At 41.5% G+C, this 20,620-nt stretch overlaps 2 protein-coding genes across 3 annotated transcripts in view; both read right to left on the bottom strand.

The window, feature by feature from the left end:
• Positions 1–20,620, bottom strand: part of ttyh3b (tweety family member 3b) — a 183,490-nt gene that overhangs the window by 55,795 nt on the left and 107,075 nt on the right. The gene's annotated exons all lie outside the window — the stretch shown is intronic.
• Positions 1–20,620, bottom strand: part of mad1l1 (mitotic arrest deficient 1 like 1) — a 51,958-nt gene that overhangs the window by 12,692 nt on the left and 18,646 nt on the right. For both annotated transcript variants that reach the window (XM_071927715.2, XM_071927716.2), the window contains exons 16-17: positions 15,538–15,769; positions 10,472–10,665 (exon numbers count right to left, since the gene is read on the bottom strand). In XM_071927715.2, coding sequence (XP_071783816.1) covers positions 10,472–10,665; positions 15,538–15,769 — 426 coding nt within the window. The remainder of the gene's footprint in view (positions 1–10,471; positions 10,666–15,537; positions 15,770–20,620) is intronic.

The raw sequence follows: 20,620 nt of genomic DNA, 5'->3' as shown, positions 1-20,620 counted from the left end.
TCCTGTGGTCTGCGTGCGGAAAAAAGACGGCAGTCTACGGCTGTGTGTTGACTTCAGAGAGCTTAATCGGAAAACCATCCCTGATCGACACCCCTTGCCACGTATCCAACACCTGCTGGATAACCTCGGAGGCTACACTTGGTTTTCAATACTTGACCAAGGGAGTGCTTACCACCAGGGCTTCGTGGATGAGAGTTCACAACACATCACCGCATTTAACACTCCGTGGTATGAGTGGGTGCGACTCCCATTCGGCCTCACAAATGCTCCTGCAGCATTTCAAAGATGCATGGAGGGAGTTTTGGAAGGCCTGAGGGATGAGTGTTGTTCCCCCTACTTAGATGATGTGCTGTGTTACTCAACAACTTTTGATAATCACATACAAGCACTACGACAGGTGTTTGGTCGAATGAGAGAACATGGTATCAAACTGCGGCCAAAGAAATGTGAACTTTTTAAACGGCAGGTGAGATACATAGGTCGTGTAGTGTCAAATGAAGGAGTCCAAATAGACCCCAAGGACTTGGAGGCAGTAGTACAGCTGAAAGAGAGAGAGCCCAAAACAGTGGGGGAAGTTAGAGCTTTATTAGGGTTCTTAAGCTACTACCGCTCGTTTATCCAGGCCTTTGCTAGACTAGCCAGACCCCTTTTTGAGCTTGTACAGGGTCAGAAGGAATCCAATCAAACTGTTCTGTCCAAGGCTACCAAGGGCAGGGCCCGAACTACAAACAGTGGTCAACTGCCATCTAAGACACCTGTTCAGTGGACTCCTGAGCACAGTGTCATCGTCTCCGGGTTTGTGGACATGTTAACCAGTTCGCCTATACTAGGCTATCCTGACTGTGATTTGCCGTTTATTCTGCACACCGATGCCTCAAATGAAGGTTTGGGGGCTGTACTTTACCAACAGCAGGGAGGTAAACTACGTGTCATAGGATATGGCTCCAGAGCGCTCACTTCAGCAGAAAAGAACTATCATTTGCACTCGGGCAAGTTGGAGTTTCTCGCTCTGAAGTGGGCGATTTGTGAAAAATTCAGAGACTATCTTTACTATGCCCCTACTTTCACAGTATATACCGACAACAATTCACTGACTTATATATTGAGTACAGCAAAGCTCAATGCAGTGGGCCACTGCTGGGTTGGTGAGTTGGCAGACTTCCATTTTGACGTTAAGTACAGACCAGGGAAGATGAATGCTGACGCTGACACACTGTCGCGTTATCCCATCCAGTTCCATGAGCGCATTGGCGAGTACACAGAAATGGTGCCCACAGATGTAGTGGCAGCTATCTGGCAAGGAGACAAAGTGGTGGAAAAAGAGGATGTGCCATGGGTCGCTGCATTGGTCCTCACCTCAATACCTGATGACTCACCATCTAGTACTATACCTGTTTTCACTCCAGAGGACATCCGAACTGCACAAAAAAATGACTCTTCGATCAGCGAGGTCATAACACTGAAAAAGAGAGGATGGATCCCAAATGACAAGGATAAAAGACAAATGTCACGTGAGACAAGGAGACTAGTATATGAATGGAATAAACTAAAATTAGACAAGGGAATTCTGTATAGGCATGCTAGTCAGAGGAAACAGTTGGTTCTCCCTACTGAACTGAAACAAATGGTGCTTAAGAATTTGCACGACGACATGGGACATGTTGGTGCTGACAAAGTAATTCGCCTGGCAAGAGAGAGGTTCTTTTGGCCTTTCATGCAGAAGGAAATAGAGGATTACGTGATCAGAAGGTGTGCTTGTATTAAGCAGAAGCGGCCTTGTGTCCCGAACAAAGCACCCATGGGTTCCATAACTTCCAGTGCCCCATTCGAGTTTGTCTCAGTCGATTACCTCCACCTTGAGCCAAGCAAAGGAGGCTATGAATACATACTTGTTCTGGTTGACCATTTTACCCGCTTTGCCCAAGCATACCCCACCAAGAATAAGTCAGGGAAGATGGCAGCAGAGAAAATATTCCAGGATTTCATCCCTAGGTTCGGGTACCCTGAAAAATTGCATCACGATCAGGGGCGGGAATTTGAGAATGCACTGTTTCAGAGACTCCAACAATTGGCTGGCATATCTCACTCTCGAACCACTCCATACCACCCGCAGGGGAATCCTGTTGAGAGACTGAACAGAACACTGCTCCAGATGCTTCGGACACTGCAGGAAGAGAAAAAGTCTGATTGGAAAGACCATCTACCTCACATTGTGCATGCGTACAACTGCACTACCCATGAAGCTACGGGATACTCACCATTCTTTCTCTTATATGGAAGAGCCCCACGCTTGCCAATCGACTTACTCTTTGACCTGAAACCTGAGCAAGAGACCCCAGACAGACAAATGTTTGCACAAAAATGGGCAAGTAGGATGCGGGAGGCATACAAAATTGCCTCAGAAAATAGTCAAAAATCATCAGCAAAGGGAAAAAGGCAATATGACAAAGGTGTAAAAGGTGCCACACTCCAACCAGGTGACAGAGTGCTTGTGCGGAACCTCTCTGAAAGAGGCGGCCCCGGCAAACTCCGTGCCTACTGGGAGGAGAGGGTCCACCGTGTTATTGAGAGAGTCTGTGAAGGGCCTGTGTATAAAGTACAAGCTGAGGTTGGAGGCAAAGTCATCCGGGTACTCCATCGAAATCTCTTGCTGCCAGTGAATGCCTTACCTTTAGAAGAGACTGGAATGGGACCTGTAAAAAGGGAACACACAAAACAGAGAACTAACAACAGTGGGATGTCAGGGCAGGACTTGTATGAGTCGGAAGAAGAGGTCTCATATAGCCCCCGGTCCATACCGGTGTATAGGATGACTCCTATCAGACCTCATGCTACTCTCTTGGAGCCACAGCGCCCGCTGAATCCCTCCGCTCATGAGTTCCAACCAGTGAGAAATGTATCAGCTGACAAAGAGCCAGTTACGGAGCAAGAACCAGCTCACATGCCAGAACAGCAACAAGTACCAACAGTTTTACGAAGTGTGGGTGATGCAGAAACATATCAGGAAGTAAATGATGTCCCAAAGGAACACTGTGAAGTTGAGGAGGAGCCTGAACCGGAGCCACCGGGTGAACAAACTGTAAGGAGATCCTCGCGTGTACCACAACCCAGGGGACTGTTCACTTATAACCGTTTAGGACAACCCTCATATCAGCCTTTGATGCCTGGAGTCAACTCTGTGTTCCAGTGTGTACCCTACCTCATGTCAAGGACTGGAATGCCAAGTCTAGTCTTTCCGGACACTAACTATGTGCCAAGGCCAGTAGTCTGGACTTACTAGACTGAGGACTGGAACTTGATTCATGATGGCTAAGACACTCAACAGACTCTTTAGGCAGTAATGACTTCTTCTGAGTTAAACTCGTGACCGTGAGATGACTTGTTATTGTAGCTCTAGATGTCAGGAGACATCTTTAAAAGTAGGGGAGAGTGTAGAGGGTGGAAAATAGCCTCTATTAGAAGTAAAATAAAAACTGACACCCCCCTTATTTTTTTAACAAACCATGTAAATAGCTAGCTACTTTATAAATTAGTCTCTCTATAATACATTTGGTTCAAATGTTGTTGTTGCTTCTTGTGACAGTAGGTGTCGCTGTAATACCAGCTCCAGTAGGAAACACCCAGCTCAAGCCCGTGTTGGTCATGTCGGGCAGAATAAATATGGCGCTTGAGTTGGTCACACACTGATAAACTCGTGTCTGTTCCTTACTGCTCCGCAGGTATGTAAAATGTTGTGTAAAACAACTTAGAGTGGGTCGACATACTACCTAGATGTTAGATAAGCATTCGGCTAGATTTGTGGGTGATATAAGTGTTCAAAGACCGAGTTTGGACGTTGTTGTGTCGAGTGTATTTTTCAAGCTAGCATCTATTGTTTTCACTGCCTAGCTCAAAATGACTAAGATGCAACAGTGTGAAAAGAATACATGTTTGTTTTACCCATATTCTAAAGATAACAAGGTACAGGAGAGTATCAGTTCCTCGAGTGAGGGAAAAGTATTTAGTTTTGAGTCCACGAGTTATAAGTGAAATTACGGTGAATTTGTGGTAGTTTTGTGGTGCTGTAATTTTTATAATGGCGGTCACCAGGTGATGTTGGTTCATGTAAATTGACTGAAGTGGTTCTAGGGAGAGGAGAAATATATGTAGATATGTTTTTATTGTTATTTAATTGTTTTGTTTAATCATTTTCATGCATTTGACATTGCAGCTATGCAATAGTATTTCATTTATATAAAAGTATTATTAGTGCCAAGATGCTGGTAGTTGAAACAACTTATTTTCAGTCAGAAGAACAGTAAACCATACTGTTTAGGAGTGAAGACCAGTTTGAGTGTTAAGTGAGATGTACATTATGTGACTGAAATGTGTTTGTAATTGTAAGCAGTAACTGAAGATACAGAAGATAGTATCAGTTAAAGGGCATGTATGTTTATTTTTGATACAGAAATATGTTTTGGTTAATGAAAATGATATTGAATTTGAAGAATATCCTTGAAATGGATGTGGTTGTGATAAAGCAGAATAAATATGGCGCTTGAGTTGGTCACACACTGATAAACTCGTGTCTGTTCCTTACTGCTCCGCAGCCATCCAGGACTGTGTAGCAAAATAGCTACTGGCCCAGGTACCCCTAGGCCTGAGGCCGGTAACACATGTCTGTAGACAGTGATATATTCAAACATAACATGACATCTTTAGAGACATTACATACCCACTGAAAAGTGCTAATAAAAAAAGTGATAAGAATAATGCCTCAAAATCTCAAAATCATACATGTTATCATTCTGGTCAGACAATCCAATCACGTTATGGCGCTTGAGTTGGTCACACACTGATAAACTCGTGTCTGTTCCTTACTGCTCCGCAGGTATGTAAAATGTTGTGTAAAACAACTTAGAGTGGGTCGACATACTACCTAGATGTTAGATAAGCATTCGGCTAGATTTGTGGGTGATATAAGTGTTCAAAGACCGAGTTTGGACGTTGTTGTGTCGAGTGTATTTTTCAAGCTAGCATCTATTGTTTTCACTGCCTAGCTCAAAATGACTAAGATGCAACAGTGTGAAAAGAATACATGTTTGTTTTACCCATATTCTAAAGATAACAAGGTACAGGAGAGTATCAGTTCCTCGAGTGAGGGAAAAGTATTTAGTTTTGAGTCCACGAGTTATAAGTGAAATTACGGTGAATTTGTGGTAGTTTTGTGGTGCTGTAATTTTTATAATGGCGGTCACCAGGTGATGTTGGTTCATGTAAATTGACTGAAGTGGTTCTAGGGAGAGGAGAAATATATGTAGATATGTTTTTATTGTTATTTAATTGTTTTGTTTAATCATTTTCATGCATTTGACATTGCAGCTATGCAATAGTATTTCATTTATATAAAAGTATTATTAGTGCCAAGATGCTGGTAGTTGAAACAACTTATTTTCAGTCAGAAGAACAGTAAACCATACTGTTTAGGAGTGAAGACCAGTTTGAGTGTTAAGTGAGATGTACATTATGTGACTGAAATGTGTTTGTAATTGTAAGCAGTAACTGAAGATACAGAAGATAGTATCAGTTAAAGGGCATGTATGTTTATTTTTGATACAGAAATATGTTTTGGTTAATGAAAATGATATTGAATTTGAAGAATATCCTTGAAATGGATGTGGTTGTGATAAAGCAGAATAAATATGGCGCTTGAGTTGGTCACACACTGATAAACTCGTGTCTGTTCCTTACTGCTCCGCAGCCATCCAGGACTGTGTAGCAAAATAGCTACTGGCCCAGGTACCCCTAGGCCTGAGGCCGGTAACACATGTCTGTAGACAGTGATATATTCAAACATAACATGACATCTTTAGAGACATTACATCCCCACTGAAAAGTGCTAATAAAAAAAGTGATAAGAATAATGCCTCAAAATCTCAAAATCATACATGTTATCATTCTGGTCAGACAATCCAATCACGTTATGACCATAAAAAAAAAAAAAAAAAAAAAAAAAAAAGCAGCTGCCAACCAAGTCTCTATCCTATAACGTCAAGCTGTTGTACAGCCTAGAGTTATTCCATCAATAAAAAATGGTAAATTGACTTTGTGGACTCGGTGACTTTGTGTACAATGTTTATCTGAACCTTTAAATGTGCAAATGTTAATGTTTTAGAATGCCACAGTGCCTGTTTATCCTTGAAACTTCTGGAAGAAAAATGTTCAAATCACTCTCTCACACAGAGCGAAGGTGTTTATCTTGCTGATGAGCAGAGCATCATAAATACCTAATCACTGATGCTAATCAGACCTCTCACCTAGGGGTGAGCTAAAAATATGCACGCATGCTGAAGTCAATACGCACAAACATAATTTCCGCACACTTTCTCTTTTCCATTTCAAAAGCTGCATCTTGGCATTACACTCATTTTAGCATAACTTTGCATACAGTATTTATCTACATAAAATAGCTATGACAGAATCTCCTTTGCACCGTACTGGTTCTTGTTGCAACATACACAGAAGGGCCGCACAATTACAGACAGCTTCAATGTCTCTTTTGATCTCCGAACACTCTGAGGACTGGTTGTTCGCAATCAGACACATAAACCCTAACGTCCGAGTCCACTCTGTGAAACAGATCTACATGGAGGGGTCAATACAACAGAAGGATTCTCACCACTTTGCACTGTGCAAATGTATTTGAAACCAAGACATGTATTATGGTCAATGTTGTGGAGCTGTGCAATTTGAGTCTAACCAGTAGACAAGGTTAATGTATCAATGAAACAAATGTAAAACTCAAAACACAGCCTTGTTGAGCAAAATGAAGCAAATGAGCAAAATGGTAAAAATATCAACTTGTCCTAATATTTGTAATCTTGACAGTTAATAATTTAAATGACAGCAGACTCTGATGGGTCTTCTACTTCATTTATTTATGCCTTATTTTTTCCAAAATAAAATACTGTGTGCAACAGATATTAAGCTCTCACTCCAATTTCACATGAATGGCTGCAATTAACTGATACCCCTTTCTTACTGGACAAGTGACACGGAAAATACGCTTATTGGCGCTCCATGTGGCCCCGCGTAACAAGCCTGGTCAAGATCAATAATGAGAGCCGGGTAAAACTTTGCTCCACTTGGTGTGAAAGTTCAGTGCTTAGCCTTTGTTGTGGGGTCACACCTCCTTGGCTCGTTTTCCCAGCAAAACAGTGTTATGTAAAAGCCGCACAATACAAGGGTGATGTTTACAACGTTGAGACACTGCAGCGGCAGCCAGAGAATCTTCAACTCAGGAACACTTGAATAACATTACTCAGTGCCTCCTCCATTCAGTCTCTTTTTTGGCTGATTCAATATGAATCTCTGATGCAGCACATGCATTAGTCAAACATCAGCGCTGCACCCTTAATATATCACTCTTTAAATGGCAAAGTTTTAATGAAACTAATAAAATAAAATAAAAGCTTGATTTCCATCATGGAACAGCCACCAAAAAATTACTTTTGTTCCAGGATAAATGTTCTTATTTCCAACAAGAAGCTAATGAATGTGCGACAGTTCTTATTTAAGGTCTAGTTGTACTTCAGAGCCCTATTTCAGTGTTACAGTTCATTTCATTTGTACCATTACCATTTGGGTTGTACCTTTCAGTAACTTGCAGCCTTGCCTTAAAAAAATCTAACTGAAAAATATCTAAATGCATATTGTAAATCGGGAAAATATTTGAAAATATTGTGGTATATTTTGTCAATATTGTCCCCCCTAGTTAGCAGTTGCAATAGATTTGCTGTAGGCTTGTCTTGCCTGAGCAAACATTAGAGATCTACATTTTATCACAAAGCAGCTGGCTTATTCTACAATACACATAATACAGAGGATCAGATAATAAAGGCCTCAAAGGCATCAAAACTTCAAAATTGTTGTTCTTAAGCTTCAGCATAAGTTTAGATAAATTCTGTCACACAAGCTATAATGCTTTCTTTAAACAAGGATTCAATGTAAATGTCTCAGCAAAATAAACTACTACTCAAGAATCTAGCATATATATAAATATATCCATGACAGATAGTCAAAAATGGATTTCACATTTGAAGACAATCTGAAAATACCCAACATCACCAACAAATTGATTTCTCATCTACTAATCTACTATTTATTTTTTCTGAATCCCTCCGTCAGCGCTCGATTGTGATGAATCATTATTCAGATGGCAAAAACAGTTTAAATCACTGCATCTGTGCCAAGTTAGACTGACAAAGACGGAATAAACAAAACGTTTCTTGCAGTCATAATTACAACTGTCATTGTGTCTCTCTGCAACCCTGTTGAGACCCACACAGTAGTAGTAGTAACGACTGACAGAGCGAGAGAGACAGATGGATAGAGAGACAGAAGTGCCTCCTCTGGAGAGTTTCACTTTTAACTTTTCTCTTACCAAATTATGGCAAGGTCAAAGGGTTGAAAAGTAAATGACAGAAGAAGAAAAGGGTGAAGAAACATTTAGAATGGGAGCGAGAATTAATGAGTGAGTGAGAAAGTGAGACGCAGAGAGAGAGAGAGACGGAGAGAGAGCGTGAGAGAGAGAGAATGTGACAGTGGCAGGTTAAACGGCTTACACCATAGGAGGGGGATTTGGGTGCTTCTGCTAGAGGGGGATATTAGCAGGATTATCTGGCAACCCTGTTGCTGAGGTGAATAACATTAGAATCCTATTTGTAAAGACTTCTATACTTCCTGTCCAAAATCCCCCCTTTTCACTCCACTTACTCTTGCCTCATCCTACAATTAGTCCACTTTATACTCTTATAACCCAGATTACACACACACACACACACACACACAAAACAAGCATGTTATGTGCATTGTGTTTCTGTGTGTGTGCGTGTGCTCCTTTAAGTGTGGGTCTTCCTTTATGTCTGTGTGTTATTGTGCGAGTGTGTGCGTGTGGTATGTGTGTCGTATTCCATTAGTAGTACAGGCCTCTCTGCTCCCCTAGGCCACCAGGCGTGTGTGTCATACACACTCAGACAGTGGAGATCACCCTGAATACTAATACTGGAGGTGTTAGCATCTGTTGTGTGTGTATGTGTGTGTGTGTGTGTGTGCGTGTGTGTGTGTGTGTGTGTGTGTGTGTGTACGTCTTTATGTATCTGTATGCATGTGCGCACAACGGGGAGGGAGGGTTGTGTGGTGAAGTGTGGTGTGACGGCAAGTGTTGAGATTGGAGTGAGTATGTGTGCATTTGAGTGTGACAGTGTGCACTATGAGGGCATTACGATTGCGTGCGTGCGTGTGTGCGTATGTGTGTGTGTGTGTGTGTGTGTGGATGCAGTCTGAGGTTAATAAATATTGACAGTGAATTATCTCTTCTGGCAGGGTCGCAGGTGGGCTCGGTGGAGCAGATTGGACACACCAAGAAGAAGAAAAAAATACACACGCACGCACATGCACTTTCTGACTGTTTTTCCCTCCATTCCTATCCCCCTGTTGTTCTTCTCTCCACAAGCATTCGACTCCTTGAGCAAGGCAGTAATGACCCGTCGCAATTGACTAGCATTTGACCACAATAATTACCCTGCCAAGATAATAAAGCTGCCTTCTACCTTGCCAGTATGGATTCTCCACGGTTTCTGTTCTAGCTGGAGGGCCCCTATCATATCATAGAGAAACAACACAGTGATTAGCTACTGCTACACACTCAGATCAGAGCGTGCGAGAGAGAGAGAGGGAGGGAGAGAGAGAGAGAGAGAGAGAGATAAACAGATGGAGAGAGAGACAGAGAGAGAGACAGAGAGAGAAGGAGGGAGCGACAGAGAGGTGAGTGGGAAGAGAACAGAACAGAGGATGTTTTCACTACAAAGCACCATATGAAAAGGATATGCTCAACAGCTAAGGGATAGACACACACACACACACACAGTTTTTATTTAGCCCACTCAATGAGTGTATGGGGAGAGGAGATCGATTAATGCAGCCCAGCCCTCTGACATCGCCCAGTCATCACTCTCTCACTCACACACACACACACACACACACCTCCATTCTTCTACTCACAGGGTACACAAGCGTTCAATACGGGAAAGTCTGCATAGCGTTCATCTCATTACGGGCACAGTCAGGCACAATACTGTAACGCGGCCTAATGGTGCATAAACATGGACGCCGGAGATACAAAAACACCTCACAAGGTCAAATTTGCCACTTCCTGAAGCGTTCATGAGAGAGAGAGCTCACCAAGACAGATATCAGCACTCACACAGATGCTGTAGCCCATGGGAATTGTGATGTTGACACTGTCTCACATCTTCCTCCCTTTCAACTTCCCACTTCCATGTTAATGCATTATAACCTGAGAGCTTAAAGAAATACACACGCATAGTCGCTCCATTTCTCATCTCTGTCTCATCCCTACCTCCAAGCATATCTCATCTCAGCAAGGGGTGGGTGTGTGTGTGTGTGTGTGTGTGTGTGTGTGTGTGTGTACCTTTTTGAAGAGCAGGGAGTCATCCATATGCTCTGCATAGACGGAGGTAAGTCTATACTGGTTCTCGGTGGTGATATCTATCTGGTAGCCGGTCAGGACGTAGCAGACAGTACGAAACTCCTGGATCTTCCTCTGAAACACCTCCTTCAGCCTCTGGTTCCTCAGCTCCAAGCTCTCCATTTGCTTACGCAAGTCTGCAACATACACAGCAGTGGAAGAATACACCGGTCACAAACACTGACACTGGTCTGGAAGATGAGAAGGGTTGGCAGTTATTAAATTGCTCTTTATATGCAAGTCTGAAAGACATTTTATTTCATGGAGCTCAACAAGTGCTTCTCAACTCACTAATGGTCCCAAGCTCATGCAGCATAGATGGACGGCTCCATATCAAATATACACTCCCTCCAGCACTCTCCATCTGCTTACTTAGGGTCTACAGAACACTGTACAGAGTGGAATGGTGACTACGGCACTCAGCAGCTTCTCCTAGCTGTGAGTATAGAAAATCATGGAGAAGAGGCAGGAAGGGGACTTGAGTTTAATTTGTTGAAAATCAATTTGCGATAATTACTTTAATTTGAAGACTTGATTTGAGAGGGCCGAGAAATGAGTTTGTCTGAGCAAAAATGATTCATTATGGAGGGAATTATTTATTTTCGCTGCATAAAAAGTTAAAAGGGGCTTGGGCATGCGAGTGTGTGCGCCTGTGTGTGAGCATGATGTAATCCCTCAGTGGGGCAAGAGAAAGTGGAGTGAGGGGAACGGAGACACAACCACACACACAAGGCAGATGTTTCAATAGTGTTACTGCCCTAATTGACTGAAACTTCTCTCAACATTCTTCGTGCTACAGGAAGGTCTGCCTACAATGTCAGACACTAGACTAAAGAGACTGACCTGTGTCTACACACTACAGTGTAGCCCCCGTCAATGCAGAGCACAGTCATCAGAATTTGAGCTTTCAGGACTGAAACCCAGAAATGGAGCTACTCTATCAAGGAACGTAAAGATTATAGTAATAATACAATTTGCCATTTGGTAGATGCTTTTATGTGAACCCAGAAATCTATACTCTCCCCATAGTTTCACAGGTCCACAAAACACTGAAAGGTGGACAGTTTGCACTAACTAAATAGCAGGGAGTTTTTATATCATTATAAATTTGAGGTGGTTGTCATCATCATCATAATCTTATCCCTACTCTTCACATCACACATCAAAGCTACCCTGGCTGATTCCCATTTAAGCCAAAGAGACATTTGACCACTGTATGTATCTTCCACCTGACGCTAAACTGAACTTGGTATTCAAACAGCCTGAAAAGTTTAGCTCAAGTTGATGACTTTTGCAAGGTCAAAGGAGTCTCAGTCGCTCGACTGTGCATCTGCTTTGATAAGAATTAGACGACACCTTGTTCACAATGCCACCAGTCTTCACCTTTAAAGGGAGCTATTGTTCCCACAGCCAGCACCAACCATTATTACTTGCACCACATCTGTGTCACTCTTTATTTCCCTCATTCTCTCTTGCCAACACACTTTCACAAACATATGCACACACAGACACACACACACACCTTTTATGTACTTATGCAGAGCAGTTAATAGTGTGACTATAATTATACCTTTTGTTCATAAGGCCAGGCTCCCAACCCTACTATTACTGATAATTATTACTACCCATCATATTCTTTTCTTCCCCTACATCTTAGCCTATTCTATTTTTCTCTCCCATTCTTAAACAAGTAGATGGTTAGAAAGTATAAACTGAAGTGTCTGTCTGTCTCCTGGGTGACTGTGCTCCTCGAGTGCCAGTCAGTTAGTCCTGATAAGCACTGTTTCTAAAGTTAGGGATTGTGACAAAACTGTCACTTTATGACAGCTATCAAAACGGCTCCAAAATGGCTGTTAATTCACCACTGACAGCCTGAAGACTCTGACTAAATATACTGTAACATGCACACAAATGGACATTTACACAAACATACTAGTGTGTGTGCACCCGCAAACACGAACATGCACACATACACACACAAATATGCCAGTGTGTTTAGTCAGTAAATCAAAGTATTGGGGGGTTAGATCATTTTTACAGCCACTGTCAAGATTTGAGAAAGGTAGTGGTTTCTGACTTTTGTCATTAATTGATCCCTCTGGGTCTGGGTACACTGTCTCTTAAAAGCTGTCAAAAAACTCCACTGCTGAGTGAGTTGGTTATTTATACTCTGGCAATACTACAACTCATTCATAAGATTCATACATCTTTGCCAACTCTTTCTCACTCTAAACCACTATTACTATAACTATTGCAATTGTATCTGTTTAAAGCAGCAAGGGACAAAAAGTGACAGGAGAGCAGAAGCTTACAACACTTGACATTTGAACTAGCCAGTATACCAAAATCAAGTGCAATATTGTCCTGAGTCCTGACTTGAGTGAGAAAGTGAGAAACTGTTGGAAACATCTTCTAAGTTAAAGGGCTGTGAAAATACACATTGAAAAATTTGCCAAGATATACCTATTGTCACATTACAAATGACCTACCACTCAGCAAAGCAGAGGTTCTTTTTTTACAGCTTTTGTGTGATGTCATATCCAGCCTCAGATCTATTAAAAATGGATGGCTTCAAAAATTGATTTTTCCTCTATTTATGCAGGTAAATCCCACTGAAATTTGCATTTCCTTTTGCAAGAGAGACCTTTCAAAGGGTTCCTACAAATCTTCAATTTCCAAAGTCCAGAGCTTAATTTCTTGGTTGAATTTCAATAGTTTAGTTGGTGTTCAATAACATGCATGCTGATAGTCGCTGGGAAAAATGACTGTGAACTACGCCATAACACTCTAGCTTACAAAAACTATCACAGTATCTCAGTTGACAGTGGAGTCTACGACTCATGTTTAATCATATATATACTGTATATATTATATATATGAATGATATACTGTATATATATTATTTTCAAGTCATGAAAAATTATTCAATTGAATTATTTTCCATACTTTTCCAGACATTCCAGAGATGTGCAGAGACCCTGGTCTAAAGATATAAACAGACATCACAGATTAGTTTCTGCATTATCTGCTATCCTATAAATGGAGCACAATGGTAAGAAACTCAATTACCATTTCATATCTGACAGAGAAAGGAAGAAGAAAAGGAAGGGTCAGGAACTGACCGACAAAACTAAAGACAGGGTAAACGACAAAGAGAAGACAGAGAGTGAATGGAAGATGTAAAAAGGCAAAAAGAAGGGCCAGAGAGAAAGAGAGGCAGGAGAGAGACAAAGACAGAAACAAGGAGAAGGGGTAGTTAAGAATTAGAAGGGAGAGAGAGGGAGAGATCGAGAGATCGAGAGAGAGAGAGTGAGAGAGAGAGAGAGAGAGAGAGCGAGAGAGAGACAGGCTATGGTTCACAGAAGATAAATTAGCCGGCAGACTTCCAGATCCTAACTGCTCTGAACTCCAATTAAATATTTAACCCTGTCATAACTACCCCTTCTCCTTGTCTCTGTCTCTCTCTGTCTCTCCTTGTCTCTCTCTCTCCCAAAGGACAAATGCTTTGATGGCCTCTTTTATCCAAAGCACTTCACAGCATTACCAGAAGTGGAGCTCTTTTGTATGAGTTGCCCCAGCAGGAATCAAACTCCCAACCCAACGCTTAACCCACAGAGCCGTACAACAGGACCATATTCATTATGGTCACACAAAGCCCACTACAAGCACTCATCTCGCACCACACGTTTTCGCCATTTGTTGGACAAACGTGCTCGTCTGTGAGTGTATGTGCAACAGATTGCCTGTGTGCATGTCATGAATTGTGCGAGTGTGGCTCGGCCTGATGGATGACTACATGATGGGCCGCGACAGGCATGCTGTCGCAGTGGTGGTCCGGGCATTGTTGGTACCCTAGGCAAGATCATGCAGTCCCCCCCCCCACCACCACCTCATGATGTCACATATGTTATCTCACTTCTCCTCTTGTTCTTTTGTTGCTGTTTTTTAACCCGTGCACCTCATGGCTTTGACCTCTGCATGACGCTGTGAAGGCTCAACTGAAATGTAACCGCGTTCTGCAATTGTGGTTTGTTTTGTTACTCAACAAGGGACCTGTGACAAAACTAAATACTTCACAAATACTTCATCATGGGCAACAACATTGTTATATCATGCTATCTGGGTACCAGTGTGGGTGCTTGTGTCTGTATGCCTTTTGTTGTGTTGAACTGTCACTCTGCTGGCTCTATAGCTGCCCATTCAATTATATGAGAAAAGGACATTATGAGTGCTGGCTTTTCTTTCTTCATTTATTAATCTTTGGCCGTGCACCTAAGGAGGATTTTTTGATCGAGTTGTGCTCGCACTTGGCGGAGTTTGAACTGTCACTCTGCCCCTGCATACACAGTCAAAAACACCTGACTATCTCTAAAACGATGGCTCAAACGTCATGTTGGCTGCAATTGAGGCAGTTCATGTTTGTCAGCTAAATGATATAAGCAATGTCCTTTCCAATTTAAGTGGAATCATAATCAAAACCATTCCACTCCATTCACTGTCACATCTATAGGTGACCACCACTCTCCACTGAGTTAAAGTTAGCCTAACTAAAAATAGAATAATGTGAAAATAAAATGTTGAGTTTTATTTTAATTGACAGGACCGAATACTCAATGGTTATGGGGCTTCAGTGAATGTTCATTATAGCTCATTACAGCTCAGGCTTGACCTCATCACTTGTATGTTACTCCTGGAATGTGGTCTGTATTAGTTCACATTAATTTCTCCCATAGCCAGAAGAAAAAAAAAAAAAAAAGAGTGAAGAGTTTGTCCTGCCTTCTAACCTCAGCTGTTGCTCCGATGTACAACTCCATCGGAAATTAATTGGAATGGGGATGTGATGACAATGGAAAGGTCAACACAATCACCCAATCCTGTTGTGTATGTTATGAGGCTAGTATGAACAAATGAGCTGATTACTATGACCTAATTAAGAGTGAGTGGGGCCCTGTAAATGTGTGTGTGTGTGTGTGTGTGTGTGTGCGTGTGCGTGTGTGTGTGGATCTTACCCAGGACCTCCTGTGAAGGTGGTAAACTGAGGCTGAGTTTGGGGGTGTGTGCGCTGGCGTCGTCTTGTGCATGGACCAGAGAGCCTCCATCCTGCAGCGAGCGCAGGTGTTCCCTCAGACGTGTCACTTCCTCTCGAAGAGCCTCCACTTCCTGCTGGCGCTGTTGCTTAGCAACACTAGTGGGGTTCATCTTGAAGTGGAGGACTCGGGTCTTGACTGGATCATAGTCTCCCTGAGACAGAAAGAGAGAGAGAGAGAGATGAAGATGAAATGGCCCTAAATTGTACAGTATTTCTTTAACTCCACAGGAATTACAATACAATCTTCTTACCTGAACTGTGGAAATCTGAAGTGACAGATTAACTGACCTACCTATATTTCCAGTTAATAATCAAAGAAATGTGGAGATTATATACCACTACTAGTAATATAATAGATACTTAATTAATTGTACATTCATTTATATATATTAATTTCCTATTTAATAATGTAGCAGGTGTTCTTGAATGTGTACTGATGAAACTAATAAGTTTTGCACTGGTGATTAAATGTATTTTCATAAATGAGACTTTTCAATAAGATGAAGGAACACCGATTCACCACAGGTTTGAGATGTTAGCGCTCTAGGGCCGAGTATTGCAAGGTACCTCTTGATAAACAAGAGTATTTTCATTCTGCATTTGGGATTCTAAACGATGTACTGTGACTCTGCAGTGAAAAATAAATTCTTTAGTGGTGCAGGATGTAGTGTGTGCAATGAAATACACTATATCTGTCAACTTCATCCATTAAAGCCAAGGGGCGGGATCTAGCTATAGGTCCAACTTTGAATTTGTGGTTGACCTTATATTAGTTGATTCTTTCAAAACGACAGAGCCCAGGCCTAATGTTGATGTCAAGATTTTATATGATGTAGTGAGAAATATGTTAAATTTAGCAGATGAAATGAACACTAACGTTCTTTTTTCTCACCTACTTCAAATCGACGACTTCTTTGAGGCAATGGGATCGATACGGGCCCTCTCTGATTTATGTCAACACTGATGCTGTATTCACAAAGCTGGCCGATGTTCTACTGGATTAGACAATGTACAGCATTGCAACGTACAAAACTCAACTCATTCAGTCTGCAGCCAGGGTCAATAGGAGGCAGTTTTGTAAAATTTTAACCAATCACTCGAGCCCTTTAGCTTTGATGGATGATAAATTAAAGTAAATACTGCTATATACATTTAATACATTTAATATATTTCTTTGTATATTATGTATTGAAATGTTTATTTAATGCTAGATTTATTTATGTTAACATTTATTTTTATATTTGTTTCAATTTCTCCCAAAATCCTTTCATATCTTTTTAATCGTGGTAACGTACTTTGAAGTTTAAAAATTTTACCTACAGTATACTTCAAAATATTGGCAATGTAATATAGTTTTACTGAATATACCACAATATATTGATGTCATTAGATTATTTTAGCACACAAGATTCAACCGTGCATCTGTCATCTGTTACATAACATAGACTTAGTAATAAATACAGATGGATGTGAGAGGCTGAGGAGAGAACAGGCATCAGATAGTAGAAGAAGATGCCCACACTAAAGCAAAAAAGGGAATGTTATTTCCTGACAACATGATTTCCTTTTTTTTTTACTTTGTTTTCTCCTGACTCTCTAGGGTCTTGGTAAATGAGAGAGTCCATCTTAGCTTAATGTCAATATAAGAGGACGCACACGCAGGCACACACACACGCGTACACAAACATATACAAGTACACAGGCGCACACACACACACACACACACACACACACACACACACACACACACACACCAATCTGAGCTCTTGATTACTGGCTAAATTAGATTCCATATGCCCCCAAGCGACGGTTGCCAAATAAACTACAGGCGTGGGGGAGAGCAGAGAGGCAGAGGAGGAGAAAGGGGATAGGAAGATGAGAAACACTGAAGGACAAAGAAAAGAATGGTAAACAGAGTGAAAACAATGGACGGATGGAGTATTATCGCCTTCAGCATAGGGGAAAAGTAACATGGATGGGGGGGCGGGGAGGGAATGTCACACACTCCTATAAATAAAGCTTTGTATAATTTAAAAGGAACAGAGGGAGTAAGCTTTCCGAAATGAGGAACAGGGAACATGTGTGTATTTATATCAAACCATTTTCAACTGGACTGCACACACACGTCACTGCCAAATAAACTCCTGGCTTATTTTCTTCTCCCCCGGATCTTTTGAAGTTCTACATCTGCACATGGACAGTTTATTCAAGGGTGTGTGCGTGTGTATTTGCGTGTGTGCGTGCGTGCATGCGTGAGAAACAGAGAGAGAAACAAAAGGAGAGACAGACAGTGTGAGAAAGATATGTAGATTAGTGCTATAAAACCCTGGAAAAAATGTAAAGTCGTCAAAAAGCAGCCAACAGCTGCATCACTGTCAAAGACCAGAAACTCTTTCAAACATGCTTCCTTAAAACTAGGTCAAGCTAAAGAAAATTAGGATGATTTGGCCATGGAATTCATATTTCACTTTCAGGATGCCTGGACTGAGCTGAGGGGCAAACTTTTAATTGACTGCTTCAACAGAAAAAACAAAGAAAATTTCTTTCTCTTTGCCATTAAAGCACACTGCTTTCACAGTGAGCCAAGAAACAGCATAATCATTTTTTTAATTGGTTGAGCTCTTCCATATATAGAACAGAAACAAGGAAATGAAAAAAGCAGTCTTTTTCTCTTTCTCTATTTTACCTTTTAAACAGAGGAAAAACAGAGACGGGGTAAAACAGACATAAACAGCATAAGGTAATCAAGTGAATAAGCATGATCCACTGAAATAAATAGCCTGAAACCTTAAGACTCTCACACATAGGAAAACATTGATCTACAGAATGGAATAATTTCCTTTCTCTCTATATGCCTTTCGAATTGTGTGTGTCTGTGTATATGAGAAGAGACAGACAGCACTATGTGTTCATAAATTGTAATTTAGTTAATTGCTGCAGCAATAGAAAATGTTGAGTTACTTGAGTTACAAAGTGGTCGTAAGCTAACTGCTTAATATTACAGTATGTCTAATTGACCTATTTTGTGTGTGTGTGTGTGTGTGTGTGTGTGTGTGTGTGTGTGTTTACATGCATATATACAGGCCACTCTTCCACACAGAATTTACAGTGCAGCAAGGTGGAGTGCCATTCTAAGTGCCTTAGGCTACATATCTCTTATTCATGGAGCAACAATAACAACACATCTAAAACCAGAGAGCAGAGTCTGTTATAAAACAGAGAGTGAGAGAGAGAGAGAGCAAGAGAGAGCAAGAGAGCGAGCGAGAGACAGCAAGAGCACAAGAGAGACAGAAACGAGAGAGCGCATCTAAATCCGGGGAACAATGTCTGTTTTTAACACAGCTGAACAAATCGCTCTGAAACATCCACTTATATACTCAACACAGCACAGACCACAGGGGACACATGAGTCACTGATGGAATAGGTGACACACTAATGGTAAGTGAGTGTGTATGAGTGTGAGAGTCGGGGGTGCCATCATAAAAAAGAAAACATACTCACTCTTAACTTTTCCCCTAAAAACACACACCGACTGAGATAAAGTGAGACTGAATGGAGAGAGAGAAGAGAGGCTGCAGAGGCAAACTAATGAGTCATGTATTCAAGGACCGATTTGAGCACCTTTCTTGATATCGACTATTTTAGCCTCTCCTCTTTACAAATTGTGTGCACGTGTGTTGGAGTGGGCGCAGAATTACATTTTTAAGACATGAAATATATCTATGCAAAAACTGTATCCTCCCATATAATTTGGTAATGTTATTCATGCATAAACATCCTTTCAGCAACGTCAAACAGCACTGCGCTATATTTGGTTCTTGGTATCTGTGAGCTTTACCGATAGACAATCGCAACAAGCAGAAATACTACCAGGGCTTTTTGTGTTCTGGATTGGTTATGATGAAAACTGACCATGGATTGATCTGGGTGACTGGTACAGCTGCAGGATTTTTCCTGCATAGGGAATTTTTGGCGGCTGCCAAAGCCTTTTCCTTTAGTGCCAAAGTGAAAAAACATCACTTCAAATCGTTTGACTTTTGCTGTAATTCAACCATCTGACAAGTAGAGGGGGCGCATTAATAACACAACTGTAATTTGCTAGGCAGAAGAAAAAGCAGGACAGTCTTCGTATTGGTTGTGTAGGCGGGACTTCCCATTGTGCTGCTTGCTTGGCTAAAAACAGCAACTCTTGCATAGGGGATACAGGTTAATATGTAGACTCCCAAAGCTTTTGGCCACCAATTTTGGCTGTCTGGAGGTCCTGAAAATGTTTTAAAATGTCTTGAATTTGATTACCTAGGGTTGTAAAGGGAGGTCATATTCCTTTAATTTTTGTAAACTTTCCTTGGTAATTGTCCATTTTGGGAATTTAAGGAATTTTGAAATAAGACGAAAAAACCCCTTGTATATTATATCAATTGCGCTTCTCTACAGCTGTCCAATCTCACTTAATACCAGGGTAGGTATGTCGAACAAATACTGAGTAGCCTGACATTACTCTCCCCAATTTCATCTTACACTGAGCAGGTTGAGGGGGATGAGGCACGCTTGTCTAACTGGAGGCTTTTCACTGATTTACAGGATACCAGCAGTGCTGCGTTATCATCCCTACTGCTCAAAGCAGAGAAGGCAGTTTCATTCAGAAACATCACAGCTTTTGCATCTAGCCAATTCATGCAGCTGCCTATATGCTAGACACAAAAAGTACTAGTGAGGCGAATATCTCGTCTGGTGAAGACAGAACCCCAGCCTGTAGCATACTAACAGCCATGGCACACCACCTTCATATTGATGAGGGGACGGTTCGAGGGTTTATGTCCAAATTCACAACCAAGGATGGTATGTGGAAGGCCGATGCCATATGGGATGCTTCTTACCATCTGGTTCTGAGGCCTTTCCCCCATTGTCCTGCTATCTTTTAGATCCCACCATCATTGGAAGCACCTGAGCCCAACTGGTCTCTCTTTGGTAACACCCATACCGAGGTAGGCAACAGACTGAC

Source organism: Centroberyx gerrardi, chromosome 3 (genome assembly GCF_048128805.1).
Source record: "Centroberyx gerrardi isolate f3 chromosome 3, fCenGer3.hap1.cur.20231027, whole genome shotgun sequence".
Taxonomy (NCBI): domain Eukaryota; kingdom Metazoa; phylum Chordata; class Actinopteri; order Beryciformes; family Berycidae; genus Centroberyx; species Centroberyx gerrardi.
Note: the sequence above shows the minus strand (reverse complement) of the source record. Positions and strands in the feature narration are given on the sequence as shown.